The sequence below is a fragment of the Anas platyrhynchos genome, chromosome 21 (genome assembly GCF_047663525.1).
Source record: "Anas platyrhynchos isolate ZD024472 breed Pekin duck chromosome 21, IASCAAS_PekinDuck_T2T, whole genome shotgun sequence".
NCBI classification, from domain to species: domain Eukaryota; kingdom Metazoa; phylum Chordata; class Aves; order Anseriformes; family Anatidae; genus Anas; species Anas platyrhynchos.
In genome coordinates, this window is record NC_092607.1 from 15,799,108 (window position 1) to 15,810,607 (window position 11,500).

At 40.3% G+C, this 11,500-nt stretch overlaps 1 protein-coding gene across 2 annotated transcripts; it reads left to right on the forward strand.

Moving 5' to 3' along the window:
- The first annotated feature begins 30 nt into the window (after positions 1-30).
- On the forward strand, positions 31-9,627 carry GID8 (GID complex subunit 8 homolog). 2 transcript variants are annotated; one of them, XM_005025782.6, is made up of 5 exons: positions 31-171; positions 3,253-3,382; positions 4,566-4,762; positions 5,292-5,489; positions 5,818-9,627. In XM_005025782.6, the coding sequence occupies exons 2-5, from the start codon at positions 3,265-3,267 to the stop codon at positions 5,989-5,991; spliced, it is 687 nt and encodes a 228-aa protein (XP_005025839.1). In that variant the 5' UTR covers positions 31-171; positions 3,253-3,264; the 3' UTR covers positions 5,992-9,627. The 2 variants fall into 2 exon arrangements, with proteins under 2 accessions (XP_005025839.1, XP_027328888.1); XM_027473087.3 differs by lacking the exon at positions 31-171 and adding an exon at positions 1,907-2,065.
- The last annotated feature ends 1,873 nt before the right edge of the window (positions 9,628-11,500 follow it).

Sequence of the window (11,500 nt, forward strand, 5' to 3'; positions counted from 1 at the left end):
GTACAGGAAATAGAGTCTGAAGTTTTGTTGTTCCTTGTGAGTCAAATTGAGAGTATTTTTAGAGTGATGCCTGAGGAAAAGCCCTCTCCAATCAATAGCGGTATTTACTATGCTGTAGCTTTCTTTGTCACGTGGCTAACAACTATTGGCAAGAAGTACTTCATATTTGAGGTTTGCAAACTTTGTGTTATTTGTAAATATTGGTTTGTTTGAAGAAATCAGTTATAATAAGCAACTATTGATTAAACTGTAGAGATTCTCAATTTCAATGTAGGGGCAATTGTAATGGATGTGAGTTTTGGAAGCTACGTTTTATAGCAGAGTTACAACAACAAGAGTGAAAGATGGGTAATTATAGCCATATTCCTACTCTGTAAAAGTGAAATTACATCTTCTCAAGAAGCTTCATTTGTAGTATTTAACACTCAAAAGTTGTACCTCTTAATTCCAGTTTTCTATTTAAATATTGGCTGGCTGAATATGAAGCAGCAATGTGCTCAGGTGGCCAAGAAGGCCAACAGCATCCTGGCTCATATAAGAAGCAGTGTGGCCAGCAGGACTAGGGAAGTGATTGTATTTGGCTCTGGTGAGGCTGTACCTCAGGTAGTGTTCAGTTTGGGGCCCCTCGCTACAAGAAAGACATCGAGGTGCTTGAGAGAGTCCAGAGAAGGGCAACAAAGCTGGTGAGGGGCCTGGAGAACAAGTCCTATGAGGAGCGGCTGAGGGAGCTGGGCTTGTTCAGCCTGGAGAAGAGGAGGCTCAGGGGCGACCTTATCGCTCTCTACAGGTACCTTAAAGGAGGCTGTAGTGAGGTGGGGTTGGTTTATTCTTCCACGTGCCTGGTGACAGGATGAGGGGGAATGGGCTAAAGTTGCACCAGGGGAGGTTTAGGTTGGATATTAGGAAAAACTTCTTTACTGAAAGGGTTGTTAGGCATTGGAATGGGCTGCCCAGGGAAGTGGTGGAGTCACCATCCCTGGAGGTCTTTAAAAGACGTTTAGATGTAGAGCTTAGGGATATGGTTTAGTGGAGGACTGGTTAGTGTTAGGTCAGAAGTTGGACTAGGTGATCTTGCAGGTCTCTTCCCCCCCAGACGATTCTGTGAAATATATAACTTGTAGTGTTTTATTGTCTCTTTCCATGGAGTGCCTTGATTCCCAAATCCTGTTGGATCTAGCTGCAGGGAGTTTATTAATTCTCCCAAGCAGCCAAAATTATCTTTGACAGAGATTGTAAATCAGAGCCCTCAGCTACTACAGATCACAGCCCAGCATTGCATCGTAACTGGAAATTGGTGGAGCTTTACATTAACATACCAGGCTGTGACCTGTACAAGACCCATTTCCATTTGAATTATCCTGGAAAATTGCTAGGGCCACCTGGGCAGCAGTCAGGGCTCAAACAGCCAGCATGTGCCAGTCACAGCTCAAGAACAACTGTGCTGAAAACGAAGCTGGTGTGATGCCTGCTGTGTCTGCATAGCAGTTCCTCACACAGCACAGCACCAGAGCAGGGACACGATCAGTGACTTTTTAATGATTTGATGTTACCGCCTCTGCCAGAGGCTGTAGCTACAGCTATGGTGTCCCTGTCCCACGGGGGCTGCAATGTGACAGGAATTAGAGTGTCTGAGAGGAAAAGGAGTGACAAAGCAGCTGGTGAAGGAAGCATGGAGCCTGCTGAGGGCAGGCAGGGAGCAGACGAGGCCTGGCCCCGCCGCCTCCACCGCGCTCACAGCGGGCTCGCTTCGCCCCCCCAGAGACTCCCTCAGGCGGCCAGCGGCCATCTTGTGACCGCGCTCAGCCGCCCGCCTCTATGGTAACCCTGGCGGACTCCCCTTCCCTCTCTATGGTACCGAGCCGCCCCACCTCGGCTCATCTCTATGATCCTACCACCCCGCCGGGCGCCTCTCTGGTTGCGCTCTCCCGCACCTCTCGGGGCGCTGATTGGCGGAGAGGGGGGGAGCTCTCGCGAGAGCGCGAGTTCTCGCGAGAGAGCGCGGCGCGCGGCGCGGCCTGGCGGAGGCGGCGGCGGGGCCCGCGGTGGTGCCGGAGCGCGGCGCGCGGTAAGATGGCGGCGGCGGCGGCTCCGCTCCTTACCCCGGGCCCCTCAGCTCGGCGGGAGGCCGCGGGTGGGCGAGGGGGAGGCGCCGGGCTTGGAGCTGGCGAGGCCGGGAGCTCCGCTGGGCCAGGCCCCGGGAGGGCCGGGCCGCGGGGGGCAGCGCCGGGGCGGGTGTGGGGTGAGGGAAGGGGGAGGCCGAGAGGCCCTGAGGGGGCTCTGAGGGGGCTCTGAGGAGACGGGGCTGTGGCTGTGGCTGTGGCTGTGGCTGTGGGGGGATCTCGGAGCCGCGTTCTCCCGCTGTGTGGTTGTAGAGAGAGGGCCCAGGGGTGCTGTGCCGCTCCGGGGGCCTTTGAGTGCCGCCTGGCGCTGTCCCGGGGGGCGCTGGGGCTGCGGGGGCGGTTTGGGAGCAGGGGAACGTGTGGGGAAGGAGCCGGGCTGGGAGCGCGCCCTGCCGCTCCTGGCTGCCCGGGAGCCATCGGGTGCCTGTTGCTGTTGTTGTCGCCGCCTTCTCCTCCCCCTTTCGCCGCCCCTGTCGTAGTGGTTGGGAGGTAGAAATAGTGAAACGCCGGCTCGCGATTTAGAAAAGCGCTTTGATTCCAAGTCTGGAAAACGTGTAGTCGAGAAAAATAGCTAGGAGATAATTTATTGGGATCGACGGGGTACTTTTGGGAATAGCCACGCTTAGTATAAGTTTTTCTGTTGTACGTTGGATAAATTACTGTGTGCTGTTTTGTAGTCATGTAATATACATACCTAACTAGTTCAAGTTCTGTTGAAAACTTCAGAGTAAATGTATTTTACGTAAGTTTTGCTTTAGAGGTTTGTTAGAAATTTTCTGTATAAATCATGGTTTATTAGTGCTACATCATGGCGTTGTGTGTCCTGTATAAAACTTATATACAAGGTTTGTTTGGACTGGAATTAAGAGTAAGCACAAGAAAATGGTATTAAAATTTTGTGTTCTGGTGATGGATGAAAGCAGCCTTAGAAACTGACTCGTAGGTGTCAGTGTGCAGGAAAATGGAGGAGAAAAATGTAAAAGTGGTTTGAGATAAAAGGATGTCTTTTGGATTGTTAATTTAAAAGATCTCATAAGAAAGATATAAAGATAGTAGTAGCACAGTGTTTGTATACATTAAACTTGCTTTTAATTGAATTGTGCTAAATGAAACGCTTTTTTTTTCTTTATAGTAAGAGTCCAGGATGAGTTATGCAGAAAAACCTGATGAAATCACGAAAGATGAATGGATGGAAAAGCTTAATAACTTGCATATTCAGAGAGCAGACATGAACCGCCTTATCATGAACTACCTTGTGACAGGTAACAATGAGCAGTAGTGCTGGGAGGCTCTTAAATGCGTGCTGTTTATTTTATCAGGACAGATTATTTTTGGTTAGAATAAGTTACTACATAGAGTGAAGTTAAGGACTTTAAAGTTTCAGTGACTGCTGTTGGTTTCTCCTAGTAGCATACAGCTACTCACCTTAAGTGGACGCTGACTCAAATATACTAAATCAGAGACTTAGCAGATATCATGCAATAGAAATTACACTTGCTAACCTTAATTCTTGTGCTGAAAGATTTAAAAATATATATATTTTTTGGAATTATGTTAACAAAAATGACCCGCTTTTGTACAGTAACTTTTTTTTGTGCAATTAAAACAGTTCAAGACGTTGCTGTTGTTAAAAAGCACTTTAAAATCTGCACAGAACAGCCGTCGGAAGCAAACTTTAACTGTCTAGAAAGACTTTGAAAGAGCACTGTTCTCAAAATAGTTGAGTCCAAAAATACTAAGTCCTTCAGCACATAGCCTTACTTCATTCTTTAAGCAATCAAAAACTCGTGGAAGTTGTCCCTAGCAATTATGATGCATGCCATCAGAGTAAGCTATACCAGGGTGGAGGCATTTATATCTGATCTACACCCCTGTTTACGTTGGTGCGTGGCTGGAGTTTCTGGGATGAGGGAAGAGCATCTTAGTGGCCCAGTAAAGTATGCTAAATCATTTCTGTGCATATGAAAGCATAACTTAAGGTTTAGAATAGATGTTACAACTTTTTCTCATACTAACACTGCATTTTTTAGAAAAGTAAAATTGATCTTATTTTCCTGTTTGTTCTTAGTAAAATTGTATAAACATGAATGGGATAGAGGGAGAAGCAAAATCACCCAAATTTTGAAAATGTGAGCCCATTTTGGAATAATTACACTGCTCTATTAAAGCTTTAAAGTTAAGAAGTATTGGAATACATCTGGCACACTTCCTTAGAGAATGAGGGCACTTGAGTTAATGAATTGGTGTGTACCGCTAGATGCGTGTTGGATTAGATACCTACATAAATAAAGATACAAAAAATAATTTTTCAGAAGTTCAGAATTCCTATTTAAATCACAAAAATACATGAGAAATACGGAAATCTTTCCCTTTAAGCTGATGTTTTTTTTTTGTTTTTTTAAGTTTGATGAAACTGATTTTATACATAAAATGTTTCTATTTCAGAGGGCTTTAAGGAAGCAGCTGAGAAGTTTCGAATGGAGTCCGGAATTGAACCCAGTGTTGATTTAGAGACTCTTGATGAAAGAATAAAAATACGAGAAATGATATTGAAAGGACAGATTCAAGAAGCCATTGCATTAATAAACAGCCTCCATCCAGAATTGTTAGATACGAACAGATACCTTTACTTTCATTTGCAGGTAAGGACAGGTGTCAAACTTTAATTTTGTTTTAGAGGTTGCTGAAGGACTGGAAAAAGTAATTTGACTTTTAGGACTATGATAAGGGTTTGTGGCTGAATGTGGGTGCTGTTTCAACTGATTGTTCTTGGCATCATTTTGTAGCAGTGGGAAACTTTGTGGCGTGATGCAGTAACTATCATATGCAATTAATTAGTAACATGAAAATACCGAACAGCCAGAATGGTCTGTGATCTACCAACCTCAGAATTATCACTAATCTGAATTTCTTGTAGTTCCTTTAGTAACATATTTCCAAAACATGTAACTTGAAAGCATCGAGTTACCTTTTCCAGTAGATTTTGTTAACAAGTCAGTTGTTTCTCATCTTAACGCATTTAGAAGTAACTTTAAACTGACAAATTATGTGTGAGCATTTGTCTCAAATTACATGCTAATGACTGAAGATTACAGTCTTGAAATACTGAAGAACTGTTTATTTGTTTAGATAATATGCTTCCTTTTTTTTTTTTTTTTTTTTTTTATGTAGCAACAGCATTTGATTGAACTGATTCGGCAGCGTGAGACAGAAGCAGCTCTAGAATTTGCTCAGACCCAATTAGCAGAGCAAGGCGAGGAGAGCCGGGAATGCCTGACAGAAATGGAGCGTACGTTGGCTTTGCTCGCCTTCGATAATCCTGAAGAATCGCCATTTGGAGACTTGCTGAACATGATGCAGCGACAGAAGGTAGTACTTTCTCAAAGCAAAGTTGATATCTTTTGTTTGTTTTTGCTAAAAATGATGTCCAAATATTTTTGAAGTGTTTAGAAAAATGTACGTAGCAGCGTGCAAAAGAACAGAAGTATTTCTTAAGCAGGATTTACAAAACTGATGTTACTGTAATCAACCATTTGACTCTCTCCCTTATTTTCTCCAGGCTTTTAGCATATGGAGCTTTGTTGTGGCTGCGTTCTGAGAAACCAACGAGCTGTGTGTGATGTTATCAATGTCTGTGTGACATTACCAATGTTAATCGTAGGAAAACTATTGCTAAACTCCAGTATTTCTTTTCCAGGTTTGGAGTGAGGTTAATCAAGCTGTTCTAGACTATGAAAATCGTGAATCAACACCCAAGTTGGCAAAATTACTGAAACTACTACTGTGGGCTCAGAATGAGCTAGACCAGAAGAAGGTGAAATATCCCAAAATGACAGACCTCAGCAAGGGGACGATTGAAGAACCCAAGTAAAATGTGTGCAGATGGACATCAAACAATCATAGTACTGCACAGTATACATTTATATCAGTCTGTGACTGAAATATTTTTACTACAGTACAGCACTCAATTCAGATTTTTCAATGAACATCTAATTTGAAGGGAGAAAAGTCCCTTTTAAATGCTGCAAAAACTGCATTGAAAGGCGCTGTATCTCTGAAAGTCTGACTTAGGCTATGCACTATAATACATTTTTAAAAAACAAGTAAAGAAGACAGGAAAAATAGCATTTTTAAAAGTACAAAACACAAGCTTTCTAATTGGCTACTGATGCCTAGTTTAGTGGCCAGTGAGTTAATATGGAGTTATATTGGCAACTATTCAGTTACGTTTATCTGTCTCCTGTTTGAAATATGTATATAGAACAGTGAATATTTTCTACCTTTAAGTTATAGCCAGATATACATTCCCCTTAAAAGTAACTGGTCAAGTTTTCATCTATAAACTTTGCAGTAAGTTCAACCTTTTGCCTAGGAAATAGTGTACAAACTTGTAAATCTTAATTTAAGGACTTTTTTTTTCCTTGTTTCTGAATTTTTGGTGCTTTATATGGTGAGAGCTATGTTCATAATGGATCAGTGACCCATCTTTTTCACGAGAAGTATTGTTGGAAGTAAGTTCTTTCTTAATTTTCACGAATGACCAAAATGGCCCACAGAGGTGTTTGAGAGTTTTTCAGACAGGGATCTTTCCCCCGCTGTGTTGAATTTGCAGCTGTAGGCACTGCAGTGATTCCAGCAGGCTACTGAAGCTTTGACAGCTGCTGGATTTTTTAAGCTAAAAGATGTGCTAGGAAATGAAGCAGGGGGAGAGATGCTCATTGAAGCCTCTGATGTATCATCTTGTGCAGGATCTGCCTTTATGCTTGCTGAATAAGAATCGTAGTTTTAGAGCTACTTGGGCTATTTTTATGCCTTGAGGGGAGCAGGGCTGTCTTTAAAGACCATTTTCTCCATTCTTCCGTACCTTTCTGAAGAGATGCAGTTCATCTTCACCTGTATTACTTTGTTTACTGACTGTCCTCACTCCAGTTAGGATTATAGTTTTAACGTTTTACATGTGAAGTCCAGACTTTCAAGTCAACAAATTGTAATCTTCTGGGTATGGGATGTTCAGGTCGACTTAATTTTACAGCACTGTTCACTGGTATACAACCGGTGGTAGAAAGCACTAATCTTGCCAAATTGATCTCTAGATTTTTAGGTCCGTATATCAAGTTATTAAAGATTTGCTGAACAAAGACCGATCTGATGGGTGAAGTAGCTTAACATCACGAAACACTGGCAGTTGTCATACCAGTCCCATACTGTACATAATCTAGTCTAGTACCGTAGATATTACCCTGTAGAATGAAACTTAGTTTTCACTTAATTTTACTGGAATACTTATGCATTAAACTGTATAAAGCTTTGCAGATACACCTGATTTATGGAAATTAACAAAACCTGTTACTGATTGCATTACTGTGAACACTGTTTACTTGTGTAGCTATATTTTGTGGGGGGAATCCATTGTTTGTTAAGCAGCTATTAGAGATGCAGGGCACCAAGGTTAAGCTAGATGATGGATATAACAAAATGATTTGTTTCCATTTATTACTGATAGTTTCGTTCTGCACTTTTAAGGCATTTGTGGCATGGAGGTCTTGAAATTGACACACAACAAACAAGCTATCAGTTACCCCCCAACTACAACAGCAGTCTGGCTTTCCTTCACCCAGACTGGTTATTCTAACACCAAAATTTTAACAGTTGTATTCTCTCTCTCTCTCTCTTTTTTTTTTTTTATTTTTTGGCTTTTTCCAGTCGGTTGATGTCTGAAAACCATGTATAACTTTTAGTTTGTGAGAAACTGTATGGTTAATGTAACTTTGTTTAATAACAAACTGCAGAAACAAAACTGGAATAGCTCTAATTTCTTCACATATAACTGATCAGCTTTTCCTCCATTCTGACACTCGTTTACTAAATGTCATCTAAAGCTTCTCCCGGATGAAGTGGAAAGTGGTGCGTTTTTGTGGCATGACTAGCATTTTTCTCCATGAGAAATGCAGTATTACAGTCCTGGTTGAGAAGTTCACTGTACTTCTAGAACGCTACATTAATTTCATATAGTATTTGGGCAGAGATTGAGCATAGAGTACTTGAATTTTCACTAGCTTGTTTTTTTTCCATTAAAAATAAACATGTTTTTTAAGGAGTTTAATATAAAATTAGTATAGAACTATTTCACTTTGTTTTTATGAACATGCCACATTGATAAGCAGCTTTAATCTGTAAAGTTTTTGGTAACTGCAAGAAAATATTCGAAAGCTATGCATTTTAGAGAAAGCATAAAGGTAGTCATAATGGTACTTCTAAGGATCTTTATATTAGTGTATATAAAATAGTTTGCATATACAAATATAATATATAATCTGTTTGAAATATTCTTGAATGGTAGGGGCTGTGAAACATATTATAATTTATGGAAATATTGTACACAGTAAACAGACCTCTGTCAGTACACGAATGAACTTTTGTCATATGCATGAGAAATGTCTTATTTGGTGACTACTAATGAATGGGATTTTGTTAACCCATTTTTGTTAGATAACCACTTTAACAAATACTATTAAATGCCACTTTGATCAGTTTGCTTTAGTGTAAAAATACATATTTTGTTTCACTTAATTTAGAACTGAGAATACGAGACTAACTTTTGTATGAAGATTTGTTCCAAACACGAAGGTGGCAAACAAATCTGGTAATTAAATGTGGCACACTACACTCATTCTTCCCCCAGCCTTTCCTTTGTTGATAGAAAGTAAGATTTTTTTTTTTCATTAATGCTATGAACATAACAAAGTTGGGTTGTAAAATATTTTGTCTTATATGCCTCTGCAAAAAGACTTCATATCAAGTGTGTTTTGATTAGGCTACGAATCTCACTCCTTCTCCAAAACCTATCACATCCCTAATGACTGTCTCTTGGCTGTTACCATGTTTCTTTTCTGCCTGTCAAATCTAAGCTAAACTCTGGTTGCTTCTGTTGTACAATGGAGTGATTTGTAAAAGGTTGTGGATAATGGGTTTCCATGAAGATGAAGTACTGGCAGTACTTTCTGAGAAATACTTACTGAACCGTTTAATTTTATCTAGCTGGAAAACCAGAGGCTGTTGCGCAGAAACCTAACAGCAGAATTTTAAGTAAAGCATTTCCTCTCAAGACTTTTGAAGAGGCAAACATACAGAGCTTGAAACCAGGTGAAGTACCTCTCTCAGTCTTAAGATGATTTCATTGAAACACTTTATGCTCCTTCCACCCACACTAAAAGAAAAATTGAAATGAGTGTGGAGAGCACTTATGTAGCATTAAAAATCTGTGAAATGACCTGGAAATAATTCTGTCTCCTTTCCACTCCTTGTACATATAGGGGAAGCCATTACATTATTCTAGGGTGATTTTATTGTTTTTAATTTGTAAAATTTATGCTTTGTATGCTTGAATATAAGCTTAAAAGCATTACTTAAAAATTCCTTGACTAGTAGATGAGTGTTGCTCAACTTATTTCAAACCATTTTCTGTCCAAGTTCATTATGAAGCTTATTAAATTGAGTTGGAGTGTGATCCCTCTGTGTCTTATCTTCACGGGTTGCCAGGCCTCCTGTTGTCAGCAGCTGAAAGCATCCTTCAGATACTTCACTGAATATAAAATGATAACGAGGAATACATTGCCCTACATCTCCCTTTACACTACAGCAAGTTGTGTTGGGTTCTGACCTGCACTGTAGATCTTCTCCATCTAGAAGCAATTGGTCAGTATTAGTTTCTGCCATAAAGTTCTTCATGACAAGGGCACAGTAGAATTCACGAGCAAAGCTGTCTGTCCCCAGCCCTGCTTGGCAGGTAGTTCACATTACTTGCACAGCTGTATAGGGACAAAACCTAAAGCATACAAACAGGACCCTCCCAAGGATTTGCATTTCATAATCAACATTTTAGCACTAGAACCTACTTCTATTCTTTTCCTCTCCCCTCTGGCTTTCATATTATGAAATTGAGGACAAGTGTGACTAAAGTACTGGTGGGCTACACACAGCTACCTTCAGGCACTTCAGAAGCAGAAAATCCTGTGCTTTTTTTATGCTCCATATGTTAAACTGGAATTCTAATAACATACTTCTACCTTATACCCACCTGGACGAATTTCTGCACGGGAGCTGCTGTTCATTTAAGAAACATCTCCCTTTTATCAACTTCTCTCATATTCTGCTGATTTTTCAGCATGTACCTGTCCACAGCAATTTTGCAAATTTCTGTTGTTTGGCATTAGAAACCACCTGCATTTTCCTTGGATTGGGAATAAGTTATGTTAAAACTGCTCATACTTAGCAGGGCTCTTTCAAGCTGCGGTCAGACCATTCTTTCAAGAAACAGTTGTCTTTTATGGAATGTGTAAACCTATTTCTCTTCTCATATCCTCTCAGAAATACCTAACTGCATCGTGGTTTGTGCTCAGCTTCATAAAATATCCACATAATACAGCCATTGTGTGGGTGAAGTTCAGTCATAGTAAATGTCTGCTTGAATGCTAACCAAATAATCATTTGTTTGATTTAGTCTTTGGACAGATAAAGCTGAATGCAGAAAAAACTAGGGGAGATTGTGTTCTTGAATAAGATTATTTTCTGATGTCAGCACGTGTCTAGTGCATTATTTCCGTTTGCTATTTAATCAGCCTGATGGGAAGTTTGCTTCCAGAAAGTTACGAAGCAGTGAAAGGAATAATATGTGGTTTTTTACTTCTTAAACATTTACGTGCATGTGGTGGATGTTAGAAGCTGGGTGTTAAGTTTATACTCAAACACATTTTCTAACTGCAGCTATTTTTGAAATTAAAATTAGATCTTTACATGAGAAACAACTTAGTCAACCTTTTGATGGAAGAGGTGATGTTGAGCAGAAGGGAGGAAGTGGAAGAGTACAAATACAGAAAACTTTGACACTCAGTTTCCAAATTCAATCATAATTTTAGCAAGTTAATAAGCCAATGTTGCAGTGTTAGTGTTGGATGTGTGTGCATCCTATTGAAATGTGACTTAACATAGTAACTCAATTATGGGTACAAGATTTTATTTGTGATTACTGTATCCTGCCCAAAATCTTATCTCTTCTATTCTTTCTTGACCTTATTACCTACATTTCACTTCAGTACTTACATCAGCACTCATCTCCCCTCCTGCCTGGAATTAATTTAACTCTAAACATATATGCTACTTAAAACAAAACCACCCCAACAAAAGTAACAACTATATATACACCCCTTATAACAGATGGAACAATGGTTTTGATTTTTGGCTGCATTTTTCATGACTTGGCTCCCTCTTCTGGAAACAGACACAGTTAACAGAATGAATAAAAATACCTTCTTTGCATAGTTTCTAATTTCCTGTCCAAATAATTGAAGGAAAGCCTACAATTTGATGAAGGTTAAGCCCTG